This window comes from Ursus maritimus, unplaced genomic scaffold (assembly GCF_017311325.1).
Source record: "Ursus maritimus isolate PB19 unplaced genomic scaffold, ASM1731132v1 scaffold_25, whole genome shotgun sequence".
NCBI classification, from domain to species: Eukaryota; Metazoa; Chordata; class Mammalia; order Carnivora; family Ursidae; genus Ursus; species Ursus maritimus.
The window spans coordinates 451720-468741 of record NW_024425008.1 but is presented as its reverse complement, the minus strand read 5'-3'; the positions used below and the strand labels follow the sequence as shown (position 1 = coordinate 468741).

General features: G+C 61.8%; 1 protein-coding gene across 7 annotated transcripts; it reads right to left on the bottom strand.

Annotated features, from left to right (window-relative positions):
• GPR132 (G protein-coupled receptor 132) lies at window positions 1-12379 on the bottom strand. 7 transcript variants are annotated; one of them, XM_040641306.1, is made up of 4 exons: window positions 11867-12379; window positions 7487-7596; window positions 2991-3154; window positions 1-2369 (listed from the first exon to the last, which is right to left on the bottom strand). In XM_040641306.1, the coding sequence occupies exons 3-4, from the start codon at window positions 3034-3036 to the stop codon at window positions 1243-1245; spliced, it is 1173 nt and encodes a 390-aa protein (XP_040497240.1). In that variant the 5' UTR covers window positions 3037-3154; window positions 7487-7596; window positions 11867-12379; the 3' UTR covers window positions 1-1242. The 7 variants fall into 7 exon arrangements, with proteins under 7 accessions (XP_040497240.1, XP_040497242.1, XP_040497241.1 ...); XM_040641308.1 differs by having other exon boundaries at window positions 12044-12061; XM_040641307.1 differs by lacking the exon at window positions 11867-12379 and adding an exon at window positions 10447-10463.
• Window positions 12380-17022: the final 4643 nt, after the last annotated feature.

Genomic DNA, 17022 nt, shown 5'->3' with positions numbered 1-17022 from the left:
TTGCATGTTTGCATCTTTATTTCTAGACTCATTTTCTAAATGTATCTTTTCAATGTCTCTCACTGCAAGGAAGGACAGTGGACAGCTAGCTGCCTTACAGCCAGGAGAACATAACTTGGCACCACGGCCCAGCACAGCTCCCGTGAAGGGCAGGTGCCTGGGGGAGCCAGGGCCCCTCTGCGGGGCGTGCAGCCTGCTGGGCTCCGTTCCAGAGTGCCCGAGCAGAGGTGGTTGGTCAGCCCCCCACGCTGACCCTCGAGGTAGGTGTTACTGACCCTGTTACAGGAGGGAAACCCAGGCCGCGCCGTGACCTGGCCGACTCCGGGCCTCGTGGTGGGCCTGGTTCCGTGCTCTACCCGCACTCCACCCGTACCTTACTGCGGGGCTGGAGGCCTGCGGCCTCACCTGCTCACTCCTGATCCCCCTGTTCGAGCCCGCGGCGGCTTCTCCCCTGCCCCTGCCAGGGAAGCCAGGAAGCCTGACGCAGAGAAATCCCAACTATTCTCCGAGCCTCTTTGGTGGCCGTGTCACCCTTCCTGGGGTGTCCACTAGCATTCCCGACCTGGGCACCCTCGAGAAGATATGTCGGCCACCCTGCCGGAAGGTCCGCTGTGGGGTCCACAGCAGCCTGCAGCCTCAGACTTGCTCAGCACAGAGCAGCCCAGGGCCCTCAGGGCTGGGCTGCTGTCCCACCTCGCAGGCTCGGCTGTCCCGCCGTGACCTGGTGCTGTGTGAAGGTCCCAGTTTGCATGGGCATTTCGAGGCAGAACACGGTCATCCAAGCAATGCTTGCAGAAAAGCATGGAAGATAAAGTCATCGCGGCGGATACTGACCGGGCACCTACCCCATGCATGGCACGTGCCAGCTGCCGGCAGCACTAGGCAGACACGAGGCCTCTGCCAGCGGCCCTGCTGTTCCTAATAGCCGAGTGGGCCGGCCAGCATGAGTGCAGAGGAGGAGGCTGTCCTGCCTGCCATGCGAGGCCGGGTACCCCGCAGCCTGGAGCATCACCCTTCCCCTGGGCACGCTGCCACCTTCTGTGTGGTGTCCAGTGGGACCCTGAGGGGGCAGGGGCTTAGGGAGGCCATGGCTCCAGGAATGAGAAACCAGCGGCATGTTTTCCAGAGGGGTCTTGGTGGCTGGCGCCATGGACACTGGCTAGCAAGCTCAGTGGACGGGGAAGCCACACCCCAGGCCCCTGGGCTCCCACGCCGGCCACCCTGCCCTGCAGGACACTGGGCTCAGCGGGACTGTTCACTCAGCCTTTCCAAAGTGTCCAGTGAGCCCCACGCGGCCGGCTCTGACTCAGATGGGTGGACAGTCCTGGGGAACGTGGAGTCATTTGTGAGCGACATGGGCAGTGGCAGCTCCTCTGAGTCCTTGGAACACGCGTGCTTGGCGACGTCTGTTTTTGCAGAGCACTTTTTCCACTCCTTGTGGATTCTAGACACTTCTTGCCGTGAATGGTCGGTGGCCAGCATGTAGATGATGGGGTCGGCCACGCTGTTCACCGTGGACAGGCACAGGAACATGGCGGAGAGCTTGCACAGGTTGGCTTCGAAGGTGCGCATGACGCCCGGGTCCCCCCTGTAGTAGGAGTAGGCGACGGCTTTGGTAAGGAGCACCAGGTGGTAGGGGGCAAAGCAGACCAGGAAGATGGTCACGACCGCGATGGCCGAGTGCTTCACCTTGGCCTTCTGGGCGGCGCTCAGCCCCGCGCTCCGCCTGACGGTCCTGAAGATGCGCTGGTTGGTGAAGGCGATGATGAGGAGGGGGACGGCGAACCCCACGGCGAAGCGCGAGTAGTAGTAGCCAGCGATCTCGCTGTCCATCGACGCCTCGAAGCACGTCTCCTTCTCCTCCATTTTAAACACTGGGCAGTGAGCGAGCCCGACAACGATGAAGACGGACACGGAGACGAGGACGGCGGTCCACTGGTGGCGGCGGCCGCGGCTCTCCAGGGCGTACACCACTGCCATGAAGCGGTCGCAGGAGACGCAGCAGAGGAACAAGATGCTCACGTACAGGTTGCAGAAAAAGATGTAGCCCGTCACCCTGCAGGCCCAGACGCCCAGCGTCCAGCGGTGCTGGTTCTGGATGTAGATGGCCCAGAGGGGCAGGGTGCTGATGTAGAGCAGCTCGCAGAGCGCCAGGCAGAACAGGTAGACGGCCAGCACGTTGCCCTGCAGCACCTGCAGCAGCGCGAGCCAGGCCGTCAGGCAGTTGGCCGGCAGCCCCAGCACGCACACCAGGCTGTACACCACCACCAGGAGCACTCTGCTGTCCTCGAAGGACCCGTTGCAGGTCGCGGCGCCCATGCCGGGAAGCACGGCCACTGGCACAGAGCTGGTTACCGCGCTGGCGTTTCCTGCGGGACAGAGACAAGCGTGAGGACGGGCGTCCCTGGGAACCACCTGGGAGAGACTTTGTGGCGCTAAGAAAGGGGAAGATTCAGCCTGACTCCAGACTACACACACCAGGTGCTTACACGTTTGCAAGCGTGTTCCTTAAAACGACTCTGCGATTGTTGGTCTCCAACTGGACGGCATCCTGGACAGAACGCACGGGCTGGTGCAGTACCCAGCCCTCGCAACTCACCAAGGCCGGTCCTCGGAGGGTCGTTGGTGGGCTCGGACGGCAAGTGCATTCGTTCACTGCTGAGCGAGCGTTGGCGTCCGCACATTTCCCACAGTCTGGACGCTCTGCCCCCCTGCCCCCCAGCTCGGGCACGGCGCCATCCTTCCTGCAGCCTGCCATGACTGTCAACTACTGAGAAAAATGAGGAGCCACCCCGTCGTGCTGATGGTGGATTTGTCCACTCCGCCCCGTGGTTCTCGCGAGGTTGCTTTCTCTATTGTAACCTGTGGGTTAGCTGTTGGAGCCCTGGCTGCAGTTCCTGATGAACCGACCCCCGTACCTTCATGTCGTGATGCTCGTTATGCCCATGGTGGGCATAACTGCTGCGCCCCAGAGACGTGCCCATCCTCACCCCAGAGCCTGTGAATGCGGTAGCTTGATTGGCTGCTGCCGTGCATTCTGGTTACACGCCACACGGGAGGGGAGGCCGCAGAGGGAATTAAATTTGCTAAGTAGCTGACGGAGGAAGAGGAAGACGATCACGGATGATCCCGAGCCCGACGTAAGCACAGGGTCCTTGCTTGCAGAAAAGGGAGGAAGACAGGACAGGGGTGTGGAGAGATGTGACAATTCCGGCAGCCCCCGCGGCTCTGAAGAGGGAGGAAGGGGCCGCGAGCCCCCCGCCCCCCAGACAGGCTGCTTCCGGAGCCCAAACAGGAGGAAACGGCTCCTTTCCCAGCACCTCCAGAAGGAATGCGGGCTGAGCAGCCCGATCTTAGCCCATCCCCCACGGTTCAGCCCCAGGACAATGAGGATAGCAAGTTTGCACTTTTAAGCCTCGAAGTTCGTGGGAATTTGAAGCAGCAACCGTTGGAAGGAGGCCTAATTCCTAATAATGCTTTTAAGTGTAAAGTCTTTTATTGCTTGAGATAAAAAGAGCAGCCCTCTTTTGATTACTGTCCATTTGGTGTATTTTTTCCAGCCTTCTACCTTCAAACCGCCTGCATCCCCATGTTTTAGAGGTGACACCTACGAGAAGCTCACCCCTGGATTTGAAAACCGGGCACTCTGAGCTCAGTTACTGACGCGGCCCGTTCACAGCGATGCGCTTCTGTTCGCCTCTCACTTGTGCTCCTCCGTCTGCCCTTTCTGTTTCTATTCCCCTTTCGTCTTCTGTTACGGGTTGAATTGTGTTCCCCACCCCTAGAAAAAGACACGGCAAGGACCTGCCCCCCAGCAGCTCAGAGCATGGCTGTGTTTGGAGCCAGTCTTGACAGAGGTGGTCAGGTTACAAGGAGGTCATTTGGGTGGGCCCTAATCCCGGGGGACATTCGTGCACAGGGACGCACCCAGGGCAGACCACATGAGGACACAGGGAGAAGGCGGCCGTCCACAAGCCCGGGAGGGGGACTGCAACAGATTCTCCGTTCCGGACAAGCAAGCCCACACTCCTGGAATTGTTCGCTTCTCGAATTCTGTTTCCCCTCCTCCACTGGTCTGGAAATTATCCTTAGGTCTGTCTGTAGTCTCTGCAAGACTGAACGTGCAGGCTCGTGGCGTCTGGAGCTCGTCAGAGCCTGCAGCCTTCTGACCGTGCGGGAGACCCAGGCGCTGTCCGTGCAGCGCCCCGACCAGCCCGTGTGCCTCTCCGGCCCGGGTGTGGCAGCTCCTGTGTTTGCAGCCTCACGCGTGGGCGTGCTTGTCCGCCCTGTGCAAGACGGGCCACGTGGTGGGCAAGCTCCTGCCGGCTCCCCTCCCTCCCTCTCCCACCTCAGGACCTCCTCCACCTGCAGAGAACAGGAGCCTGCCAGATGCCCTCTTCACCTGGTCCCCGCAGGTGGTCTCCTAGGGGTGGGCTATTGCGTCAGCACGCAGGCGCCCTGGCTTCTGGCCTCTAAAGCCGTGCGGAGCCGTCACCCGTTGGTCTGACCTTGGACCTTCTGCATCCGAGAGCATATAAAGCCACCGTTGTGCACAGACCCTGTGTTTGGTCCCTCGGGGCTCTGCTCCGTGTGTCAGCCGTGCACGGCTCCTGGTCCCGTCCATGGGAGCTCGTGGCCTCCACCCCGTCCTCCATCCTCAGTGCCAGCCCATGTCCAACGACAGCAGGCGAGCCTCTCCGTCGTGTCTAAGCTGTGCCTTTTTAAAGGTCAGTGATACACTTTCATCCCCGAGCTCGGGCGGCCAGCGGGCAGGGCTCCTAGGATTCACTCCAGAGCTGAATTCCCAGCAGTCCTCACGCTGGGGCTGTCCTTTGGGGTCCCATAGGCAGGTGTCCCCTTTCGGACCCCACACCCACCCCACGTGAGAGCCCGGGGCTTCCCTGCTGTCCCCATCAGTGAGGAAGCGAACAGCCGTGAATCAGCTCAGGAACGGAAAACAGACTGTGGCCTCCCCCGTCCGTGAGTGTCCCCGTGCTGACCCTCGCGGGGAGTCACCGTGCGAGGCCACGTGGAGTCCAAGGCCCAGAGACGTTTGGGGCTTTGGCGTTCCGGGGACCCAAGAGGCCCCGTCAGTGCACAGCCTCGGGCACCCAGCCAGCCCAGTGCCCACAGTGAAGATGAGCTCTCGCGGAGCTCTGCCACCGTGTGACCCGGGCTTTGAGGGACTGTTCAGCGGGAGTGTGTCGAGGCCGGCTGATGGGCCAAATGGGTGTCCCAGGGGAGTGCTCCCCGCCGTGTCCCATCCACGCCAGACACAGGGCTCCTTCAGGCCCCACTCCGGTGCCCATTTGTCATAGAGGACCCTGGAGGAAGGTGTGACCTGCCCGACGCTCGCCTGCGAATCACCACCCCGCCCCACAGCCGGGAGGCCCAACCCCACGCTCGCGCTGCCAGAGCCCAAGGTCGGTCCTCACCCACCCCACCTCACGGTGCTCCTGGGGGGCAGGGAACATGGTGGGTGATGAGTCGTAAGGACAAGTGCAGTGCTGCGAGGGGTGACCCCCAGCGCTGAGGACCAGGGACACGGCTGTGACTCACACGCTCTCTGGGGACCCGACATGGGGACGGAAGCTGCTGCATCCCGGGCGCCCCCCGCTCCTGCCCAGCCTCCTCTCCTGGGCCCTCTGACCGCCTGACCTGCACCCAGAGCCTCCCTGGACCCTCTCCTCCCTCCCCGCCCTCCTCGGGGACCGTCACGGAGATGAACGTCTGTGACCTTCGCAGGGACGGTGCTTCCGGAGCCTGTGCTCCTGGGCTCCGCCTTTCCCTTCCTCAGGAGACGCCGCGGCATCGTAGCCCTGGACCCCACTCTTCCTCCACGCCAATGCTTGCCGACGCCTTCTCTGGCCACGGCGACCGATCCACGTTCTGGCCGGGCCTCGGCGACTGTGCGGAAGGTGGCATTGCTTCTCTAGCCTGGCGGCCCCGAGTCCCAGCACCGTGACCTCTCCACGTGAACATCCACCCAGGGGGGAAAGCAGCACATCCCAAATGCTGACCTCACTGCCGGCCCGGCCCGGGCTCCTGCAGGCCACACGCGACTCACGGGGTCTCGGCGGCCTGGCCGGCTGGGGCCACTGCTGCAGAGGGGAGGCCAAGCGGGCGCCTGGCTTGTTTTCCCTGCTGGAGCTTCATCGCCAGGCCTCCAACAGCGTGTCCCCGAGCGACAGGGTCAGTCCGCCTCACGGCCGGACCGTGACCTGGTCATTCCGCTCACTCGTCTCCCTCAACACTCTTATTCTGGTAAAATACACATGATAGAAAAGTTACCGTCTTTGCACGTCCGTGTGGGCAGCTCAGGGCCACTAACGACTGCAACTGCCACCACTGTCCCTCCTCAGGGCTCTTGTCATTTTCCGTCCCCATGACACTGGAGCTCCCCTCCGCTGCCCGGGCCTCTGCCCCCTGCTTTTCGGAGGTCCCCACATGGGTGTTCTTGTGCCTGGCTTCTCTCCCTCAGACCATGTCCTTCAGGGCCACCCACGTTCCAGCCGGCGGCCGACGAATCACAGTCCGTGTGTGTTGGAGTCATGTGTTCCTGCGTCCATCTGCGGGGGGACGCCCGGCTGGTCCCCACGGCCCGTCCTTCGTGAGCCCTTCCTCCCGGAACATGGACGTGCAGCTTCACCTCCACAGCCTGCTTTCACTTCTTTTGGGTAAATACCCAGAAGTGGAATCGCTGTATCATAGGGAAGTTCTATTTCCGGCTTTTTGAGGAACCCCCGAGTGGCTTCCACAGCGGCCGTGCTGCCCGTGTTCCCACCAACAGCGCACGGGGCTCCAGTTCCTCCACAGCCTCGCTGACACCTGGCGTTTTGATTTTTAAGAGTCGCCGCGTGATGGGGTGGGGTGGTCGTGTGGCTTCCCCCGGCGCCCCCTTCCTGAGGCCTTGGGACAGGGGCTGCCAAACCCACGTGCAGGCCAGGGGCCGGCGCTAAGGGGCATGAACACGGTCAGGCCCGGCTGGGGGAGGGGGGCCGCGGCGGCAGGTGGAGGGAGCCCAGGGAGTGGGGCCGCCGCGGTTCTCAGGCAGGAGATGGAGATGGCGCCGTCTTTGCTGGGGCTCCCCGGCAGGGACACACCGGGACTGTGACCTCCGAAAAAAGAGCTCCCTGGTTGGGGCTCCCGGAGACGGGGTGAGAGACGCCTGTGGGACATCCGCTCTGGGGCTCCGCACGGCACCAGAAATGGGCGTGACAGGAGGCCCCGATACCCCCTCTGTCCTGTTCCTGGTTTTTTCCTAGCACTTCAAAAAATAAAGAAACAGATGCCTCCCGATGTCTTGACGGAGAGACCCCACCTTCACTGTTTATGAATTAGTTCTTATTTGGGTAAATCTATTTTTGCGTGCTAAGTTTTGAAGTAAGTCTCCCTGCGTGAGGCAAAGCGCATTGTAGAAGAATTCTTACAGGCTCCCTCCCAAATATTTAAAGTCAAAGGAGAGGAGAACAGAGGGCGCTCTCACCTGGCATATTTGAGGGTTCCAACTTCATGGCGGCTCTAACAGGCTGTCTAGTTCCCGTCACACATCTTGTCGAGCCTATTGAGAAGTTTGCTCTGAGAGTTCAAAATGACCTGGGGAAAGAGGGGGGGGAAATGGCTTTGGGGAAATCACATTAAATCACAAATTAAGGCATGCAACAGATGCTTAGGGAGCATTTACTTTGTGCCAAATCTTGTATTTATCCTATGGGATACAACAGCAGGTCCTTAGTATATAAAGAGCATCTACAAATCAATAAAAATAAGAAGTTTCAAAGCCAATAAGCAGATAATTCACAAAATAAATAAAAACAGCACCTTAAAAAAAAAGCTCACTCCACTTATAATCAAAGAAACGTGAACAGAAACATCAAAATGTTGGTGAAAATAAAGAACTTTGATTCTTAGTGTTGGCAAAAGTGTGAGGGAGTGGGTGCCCTTGGCTGTGTTGATGGGAGCGTTAACTGGCACAAATGTGTTTGAGCACAATTTTGCAACATGCTTCCCAAATCCTCAATGTGCTTAACTTTCCATCACGTAAAATCCTTCCTTGGAATGTTTCCTGGTGAAATAATGAGCCAGGATGGGAAGCGTGTGCGACCTGGAAGCACGTCCCAGCACATCGCCCTGTGTGCACAGGACCAGGACCCCCAGGACAGCACCCACGAGGCCTGCAGAGCACGGAGCGTGGGCCGGTCTGAAGGCACCGCGGGCCCCGGCAGGTGAGGGGCAGCGTCCAGGGTGCCTACTTCCTTCCCTAACCAGAGGAACCTCTGAAACGGCGTGGGTCTTCATCAGCCAGAGAGTGTCCGGCGGGAGGCCAGCACTCTAAACCCATGCTCTGACCGTGCGGACGGCACACCCGGAGCCCCCGGGGGCTCTGTGAGGCAGAGGCTGGACCCAGGGGGGCTCCTGCACGGGCTCCAACCCCACCCCAGGCCGCCTGCTCAGGGGGAGACGCCCATGGGGGTAGATGAGCTGCCCAGCCCCCTTGTCACTGTTGCTCCACCAGGTAGCGTGGCTGGGGTGTGTGCCTGACGCTGCGGAAAGCTTGCTGGCTTAGCAACGACTTTCAAGTTGTACCTGGAAAATCCAGACAGAGGGAGTCTAGAAATGGTTGTTTCCCAAGTGGTGTTAACCTTCTGAGGCTGACATTCCCAAATAGGCCGGCAGGCGTGGGTCTGGAGGGTCACTGGGCCTTGCCTGTCCCATCCCCAGGTCTCAGATCAGCCCCCTGCCCCCGACAACCTGCGCTGGGAAGCGGGGCCACCCCGGGGGTTCTCTGACTGAGGTGTGTGGCCTCTGGCCCAGGAGGACCACGTGCAGGACTCTGCCCTTTAGAGAGATGGACCACCAAGCTCCCCGCGGTCACCCAGCAGCATCTGTGCGGTGCACACCGCCGGGACAGAGACCCAGCCGGCTGGGGTGACTGAGGCAGGCCCCCAAGGGAGGTGTGGCTGGGAGGCCAGGCCACCTGGGAGGCATGCGGGCGCGTCTGAGCCCCAGGAGCATGGGTGGGACGGACACCACCCACCTCGCCCCGGGCCGGATTTCCTTTCTCAGACACTGAGCTGCCTTCACTGAACTCTGCAGGACTCTGGAAGCTGGGGGGCTGAGCCCTCCTGCTGGGGGCTGCACTGCCCACTCTTCCCTGCAGCACGGAGAGGAGCAGGGGTGGTGTCTCTGGAAGCCACTTCTGCAAATATACCAGAGGAAGTGGTGGCCCAACTGACAGTGTGTGCTCTCCTCCCAAGTGGGGCCTGCCGGCAGAAGGGCCCTCTCACCGGGCTGCCCCTGGGGCCCCAGGGGCCACGCAGCTCAGGGCTGAGTGGGGCTCCTGGGGGGCCTGGAGGGGCCTGCTCACGTGGCCTATGTAATGCCAGGTGCTGACGTCCAGCTCTGGGGCCAGCCCGGCTGGACAGAAGGGCCGGGGACGGAGAGGGACCACCCTGGAAGAGTCCGAGGGCCAGCATCAGGCCCAGGCTGGAACAGCGGGGTGCGGGGTGGCCCGAGAGAGCAGGTCCTAGCCCTCCAGGATGTTCTGACATCGAGTGCTGCTGTCTTGCTGCCGCTGGCCAGTGCTCTAGCCGCCTGCTTCTTGCTCCCGGAGCCTGTCCTGTTCCCTGCCCCATGGATACGTAGCTTTCGACCTCAGCTCACGGGCCTCCCAGGGTCTTCCTGGACCCGGTGACCCTGTTTCCTGTCTCCCCTGCTCACCACCCCTACTGCCCCTACTTTATCCTACTATTCTGTGTCCCCCGCAACCCTTCGAGGTGAGCAAGCCTCAGAGCGGGCCAGGGGGCCCCTGCATCATCTTGGCAGCTAGGATGTGGGGCAGCCCAGACCCAGGTGTGGAGCCCGGGTGCTGGCTGCAGGGCCCAGCATGGCCAGGGTGGCGGTGCACTTTTCCCTCCTGGTGTCCCTGCCCCAGAGCACTCTGGCTCTTCCCCAGCCGGGGTCGGGTGGGTCCTCCCACGGGGCTGGATGGTGGGTGGGGGGACAAGGGCTGTGGGGGGGGCCCTCTGTGCTCCTCCATGCGGGCAGCAGGCCACCTTGGGGACCCACAGAAGCGGGTGTGCGCGGAGGGGCAGGTGGAATGACAGACCCCAGGGGACCACCCGACTCAGCGATAGGCTGCTCCCAGCCCTGGGGTGCAGGGGAGGGACAAGCTGGCCAAGCCTGCAATGCCAGAAAGGGCCTGAGCCTCGGGGGTCTCTGTGCTTGGTCTGTGCTCTGGGGGAACCACGGTAGCCACAGAGCGATGGGGTGGGTGGGCCGGGTCAGCCCGAAGCCTCTTTCCCCCATCCCTGGTCCCCCCACGTCCTCCTGGCCAGAGTAGGCCTCTCTGTCTCCAGCTGTGCCAGGCCCCCTCCCGGCTCCTTCTCATCTCGCGGCCCACAGCGTGCCTCCCCCAGGGAGCCCGCGAGCCCGTGGCCCACTCACAATGGCGCTAACTCAGCCCACTGTCCCAGGAGAGGAGGCCTGCGTTCGTGGGCACTGTTCCCGGCGCTCTGTCCCAGCACCTCGGGGCGTCCCTCAAGCCTTTCAAAATACCTTCTTCAGCTTGTATTATGCAACTTTTCAAGCAGAACCAAAAGCTTAGTGGCGGGTTGCAGACGACTTGCGCCCTGCCCTGGCTCACTCGGTGTTTGTGCCCGTGGGCCCTGTCCCTGCACGCCGCTGAAGCCCTCAGGGCCGGGGTTGGCTGTACCACAGCCAGACCTTTCCGGTTCTTCCAAGGGCCCCACAACCTCACGCCCAATCCTTGTCTCCGTTTCTTTCTTTCTTTTTTTTTTTTTAAGATTTTATTTGACAGAGAGAGAGCACAAGCAGGGGCAGCGGCAGCAGAGGGAGAAGCAGACCCCCCGCCGAGCAGGGAGCCCAACGCCGGGCTCCATCCCAGGACTCAGGATCATGACCTGAGCCGAAGGCAGACGCTTCACCGATGAGCCACCCAGGCGCCCCCTTGACTCCATGTCTGTGCTCGTATTTGGGGTAAACTCTGGGGAGGGAGTTGCTGGGCTTTCGGCCCCCACAGCGGATCACCCATGTGGACTTCCCACGCTTCTATTCTTTCCACTGTGATATATATGTTTTGTCATCTCTACGCCCAGCATGGGGCTTGAACTCACAACCCTGAAATCAAGAGCCACGTGCTCTCCCCACTGGTGCTCTCCCCACTGAGCCAGCCGGGCACCCCGGATAGATTTTTAAATGCATGGTTCAGAATCTCATTTGCATTTCTTTGATTGGTAGAGAGGCTGACAACCCCACGCTGTCCCTCCTTACTTGTCCTGTCCCCCTCTGCCTAGGCTACTCTGCCTCCACCCTCCACCTGGCAGTGTCCCTAGACAGCATCTCGTCGCCCTCCTGAGCACAGACACGCCTGAAAGAGCAGTGTAGCCCGACTCCCCATCCTTGGTGGCCTGCCCACCCTGCTCGGCAGACACGGGAACACCCCACTGGCCCATGCCCGGCACCGGACAGCATCCTGAGAGGCCTGCCAGCCCCGTGCCCCAGGACCATGCCCTGCGACCAGGCTGGCCGTCCCCCCGGTGGAGACCTCACTGTCCCACCTGTCCCTCCTCTTGGCCACGTGCCCCTCAGCCCAGGCAGCCCCTGGAGGCAAGGGAGCCAAACCCTTTATATCTCACCCACCAGGCACCCCAAGAATCAGCCACAACCCCATGGCACCCAGAAGTTTCCACCTGTCTACCCTGGAGAGGTTCCAGGGATGACCCTGCCCTGAGCTCTGACTCTCTGGCCACGTGGACCGGCGGCCGTGGTGAGAACTTCACAGAGGGAAATCTCAGGGTACAGACAGAAGCTGGCATCCCTGTCACCCCCACACCCTTCTGCTTACCTCATCTGTGCGCACTGGTGCCCCCGGTTCTCTCTTGGTGAAGGACCGCAGGCTGAGACCCCTGACCAAGCCCCCACCTTTGGGCCAACGAATCACCTTTGCTTTCAGCCCCCACCTGTCTTGCACACGGCCACCCCCCACCCTGCTGCCCCCCAGCACGTGGAGCCCATGACTTACTCAGGGAGGTAAACCTCACACTCACGCTCTGTAGGCCCAGCTGAGAACTTTCAGGAAGTAGCAGGGTCCAAGTGTTTCCTTTCAAACTCCCCTTGCCGTAAACAGCAGGCCCCGGGTTGGCCAGCGCAGCCTGGGTGTCATCGGAACTTTCCTGGGGCAGATGCAGGAAACCAGCCCAGACTCTCTTCTCCTCGTGGCCGTGCCAACACTCAGAGAGACAGCTACACCATCTTCCCCGCTGGGCGGACAGACAGGGGACCAGCTCAGAGGAGCGGCTGCTGCCCGGCCTGTTCTCCCCACACTTGGCAGGGCCAGGCAGGGCATGGGGAGCGACCCTCAGAGATGAACTCCGGCTCCGGCTCTGCTCACAGTGGCCCCAGGACAGCTCCCACCCTAGTGCCCCCGTTCGTCCTCCCCAGGGCAGGCCCAGCCACGTCACGTGGTGCCCTCCCTCCCCGCTTCCCATCCTGGGGAGGGGTCCCACCAGCAGAAAGGGGCCAATAGATTCTGTCCTTGGCTCTGCCTCTGGACCCCTAGAGCTGATCCCAGCGGGGCCCAGGGACTCCACAGGTGAGTTTCTCTGGGGGGAGGCACGTGGGTTCCCCGGGATACAGCTCCCCAAGGCACTGCCTGGCCCTGCTTGTCCCTCTGTCCAGCTTACATGACCCCAGGCTCGAACATCTTGGACTAAACACCTGCCCCACTTGCCTTAGAAAATGCCCTGGGCTGTAGGTGAGCCCCTGCCTTACCAACCACCCTCTGCCCAGTGAGCTGCTTCTGGGCTTTGGGGTGAGACGAAACCACGTCTCCCACCACCAAGGCCTGACTCAGCCCTGGCTCTTTTAGCCCACGGGGGCAGGGCTGGGCATGCCAGCACTCGGGGGTGATCGGTGTCCAGCCTGCAGCAGGGACAGTGAATGGTGGTGGACCCAGGACGCTGCACTCGGGGCACGTTCAGGGCTGGGACCCCCCTGGAGGGTGCACCCCCACTCTGCACTTTCCCTAAGACACATTTGGGTCACGGCCCACCCCAGTCTGCTCAGCCCCACCCGAGCACTGATTTCTCACTGGTGTGGGCGGCTGCCGAGTGCCTAGAAAGCTGGGCATCGAGTGTGTGTGGGTCTGAGCGCAGGGCTTACCTCAGCCTTCCAGAAACACCCGCCCAGGGTCTGGCCACTGCCCTCCCCGGGCTCAGGCCCAGGGCAGCTCCTCCCAGATAGGCCGTAGCCAGCGCAGCTAAGGCTCTGGGGGGCCTGAGACCCACCGTCCTCGGCAGCGGCCGCTAGAGGCCCTGGATCCGAGCGAAGCAGAGCCCACCTCAGACCAGCTGGGCCGGGGGTCTCCAGGGACGCTGAGTTCTCGCTCGTGGCCCAGGCCCCACTCTGGGACCTGCTCCCTTCTGGAACCCCACTCAGGGGCCCGTGTTTTCCATTGATGAGTCCAGGTGTGAAGCATCGTTCCAGCCTGGACCATTATGACCTCCATGCCATGGTTGGCCGGTCAAGGATGGCCGCTGATTCAAGTTAGGTCAGCTGAATCCTCCCCCGGGGCCCACCTCCACCCCTACGGCTTGCATCGTCTCTTCCCCTGCACGGTCCTGAGCGGCAAAGGAGGGGTGTGGGAGGAAGGCTGCCGGGGAGGACGGGGCTGCAGAGAACCAGGGATGAGCCCACCCAGCCAAGGGGTCTGGACCCTATCCCGAGGGCCGACCGCCTTCCAGGCAGCGGGGAGGGGGCCCACAGCCACCTGACAGTACCCCTGGGGGGCAGGTGCCCACGAAACCTGGAAGGGCTCCTCCTCTCTCGAGAAGCGAAAATCACTCACCATTTCAAATAGGTCCTATGGATTTGAATTTCAGAAGGTACAAAGGGTGGGCCTCTCTCCCACCGCCCTGCTCCTGGCCCTTCGGGGCATCTGCGTACCCAAACAAGGGTGTCCGTTCTCCCAGTTTCTGAAGTCGTTATAATGAGAAGGAGGGAATGTAACGAGTCCTCCTGTAACCACTACCGTGAAGATCTCAGATGGGCTTCATCTAAGCCTCACGGAGCTCTCTCATCAACGGGAGGCAAACAGCGTTAGCCACGGACTTAGTCTCCCTCTCTGAGTACCACGAAGGACTCGTAGAATTTTGTGTTGTTTTGTTAAGATTTCATCTATTCACTTAAGAGAGAGAGAGAACCAGAGACAGAGAGCGCACGAGCAGGGGGAGGGACAGAGGGAGAAGCAGACCCCCCACCCCCCGCACCCGCCGCTGAGCAGGGAGCCCAACGCGGGGCTTGATCCCAGGACCCTGGGATCACAGCCTGAGCCGAAGGCAGACGCTTCACTGAGCCCCCCAGCAACCCCAGATTTGTTTTAATGTGGTAAATTACACGTAATATAACATTTACAATTTCCACCACTTTAAAGTCTCTAAGCATAGGCTTGGTGGTATTCACTGAGCTCATGACCTGTGGCGGCCGGTAGCCTCTCCAGACTGTCAGCTTCCCGGATGGAAGCTCTGTCCCCAGGAAACACAAGCTCCCCCTTCCCTGGCAAACGTCACTCTGCCGCCCGTGTCCACGGAACCTTCTAGGGACCGCATACGTGTGGGTCATACAGGCTTTGTCCTTCTGAGTTTGGCCGATCTCCCCCAGCACAGCGCCCTCCAGGACCACCCGTCCAAGCTGGTGTCAGAACACTCCTCCTTTCGAAGGCGGAGTCATCGCCCCTTGTGTGCATGGACCATGTGTCCCTCGTCCGTGCTCATCAGTGGACCCTGGGCTGCTGTCCCTGTTGGCTGCTGGGGAGGTGGGGGCGCCAGGCTCCTTGTCCTCAGTGTGTCTCAGGGAACCACAGTCATTATTCTGGAAGACACTGAAGCTGTTCCGAACCAAATTGGACCATGACCCACCCTGCCTCTGTGGGGTTGATTATATGGTTTGTCTCCTTCGACTTGTTCCTATGGTAACTGTGATCCGTGGGCTGCCACATCTTCCCTCCTTCCCCGAACCCTCGAGGCATCGCCCCTGCTTGCTCCAGCAGGCTCTGCTGCGTCAGGGGCTGGAGGAGAGGACTGCAGGGGCTGCTGGGGTTTCCAGGCACCCGGCGGTCCTCAGAAAAGGGCAGGAGTTCCCCAGGCCCCAGCCCAGAAGGGGTTTTCGGGGCAGTTCCTAACAGAGCCACCCTGAGAGGGAAGAGGCTGGGGGAGGAACGGGGCTTTTGAGAGGGGCCACCCCAAGAGCTCAGTGATTCTGAAAGTCTCTTTCTCAGGCTATGTTCCTCTGACCGGGGCAGACTGGGAACCGTGAGTCCTAGTTCAGCCCTGGACAGGCTGGCCCATCGCCCCAGATCACCACGGTCCACACACGGGGTTGTCTGTCTCGGGGCTGGCCTGGAGGCTTCCACAGCCGTGGGAACCTGGTGCCTTATCTCACGGCCGAAGATGGCTGCTTGACCTGCAGCCTGCTCATGGGTACCGCAGGTGTCGGGAAGGAAGGCAGTGGACGGTGGCGGAGACCCTCCCCTTCGAGGAGACATCCCAGAATTCCCACCCAGGCTCCTGGTCCTGCGTCCTTGGGAATGCAGGGCTGGGACCCTGCCTGGCTGCAGGGGAGGCTGGGGAAGGTGATCTTTGCTGTGCCCGTGCGTGCTGGGTGCTCTTCCCAAGCGGGAAGCGGCATGTCGTGCCTCGGGCACACGGGGTCACCAGCTCCGCTTTGACCTGGAAGGGCAGGTCCCGGGCAGGTGGGTGGATGAAAGTGCCCCGAGATGAGGAAAGGGTCCCGAGAAGCTGGGGAGAGGGGGTCTGGGGGCGACCCCCGAAGGGTTGATGGACGAGAGGAGGCCCCGCGGAAGCCACAGGAAAGCCCCTGCCATCGGGCTCTGGAAGCAGGGTCGCTGGGGAGAACCGCGAGACCCCGGTCCACCGGCACTAGCCGGAGTTGCTACCTCTGTGCCCACAGACAGAGCTCCGCCCTTCCAGCGGGAACAGCGATGCCGAGAAGCTTGCTGTCACCCCAGAACTCGTAGGAGAGCAGCTCGTAAGCAGTCATGTTTTGGGGGTGCACATTCACCAGTATGTGCTGGGGGCACCCGAGGATCCCAGAGCCCTGGGGGTCACAGCCACACCGGCCCTGCTGCCGTGACCCGCACGGGCCCTATCTGTCTGTCCCTTTGGTCCGCGAGCCCCACGGGCAGCGGGGTCCACACCATTTACTTTGGAGCTCCTCTGAGCGGACGCCCCACCAGCGGAAACCGCTCTCAGAAGATCATGCGTGGGCCCAGTGTCCTGCCATTCAGAGCCCCGGCTGGGTGGGCGGAGGAGGATGGCCAAGCTCGGGTTACGGGGCGTGTGGGGCACAGCGAGGGGCTCCTCGCGCACAGGAACGCCCGCAGCAGGGGGTCACAGAGCAGGTGGGGAACAGAACAACATGGTTACAGAAGAAAGCAGGGGTCTTCACGCCGTGGGTGCTGTTGGGGGGCCGCGGGCCCTCGAGGCAGGGAGGCCCCCACCTGGCGGGACGGACAGTGGACCAACAGACCTGCACGCTGCGTGTGAAGCCACGGACCGAGGAAGATCATAGGAGACTGTGCCAGAGGATGTCTCAGCTGCCCAGGACACAGAGGGACCTAAGAAATCCCCCAAACCACCCGTAGACCCCCTCTGTTGTCCAGGCGCCCAGTCAGGGGACTCAGCTCAGAGCGCCACGTGGCCAGGCGGCCGGCAAGGCTCACAGAACACGGTGTCCCGGCGTGGCCTTCTTTTCCAGCTCCTTCCCCCAGATCCCCCATTGTCAAGGTCAGAGCAGATGGGAAATGAAAACCGGGCCCTTCCCGCTGGATTCCTGCTGCCTCAGGGAGACCCCCGGCCACCCCCACCCCTTGCGGCACAGCCAGGCCAGGGCCTCGCCCGGTGGTCCCCAGCCAGGGTGATGCCTCACTCAAGGGGGCATCTGGCCTTTCTGGAGACGTTCTGGGGTTTCACAACGGGGGGGGGG

Bases quoted from the DNA above. Each gene is read 5' to 3' on its own strand.
- GPR132 (XM_040641306.1), bottom strand. From the start codon at position 3,036: ATGCACGGCAGCAGCCAATCAAGCTACCGCATTCACAGGCTCTGGG. The intron at 2,370-2,990 runs GTGAGGATGGGC...TCTGTCCCGCAG, and splicing joins CCGCATTCACAGGCTCTGGG to GAAACGCCAGCGCGGTAACC.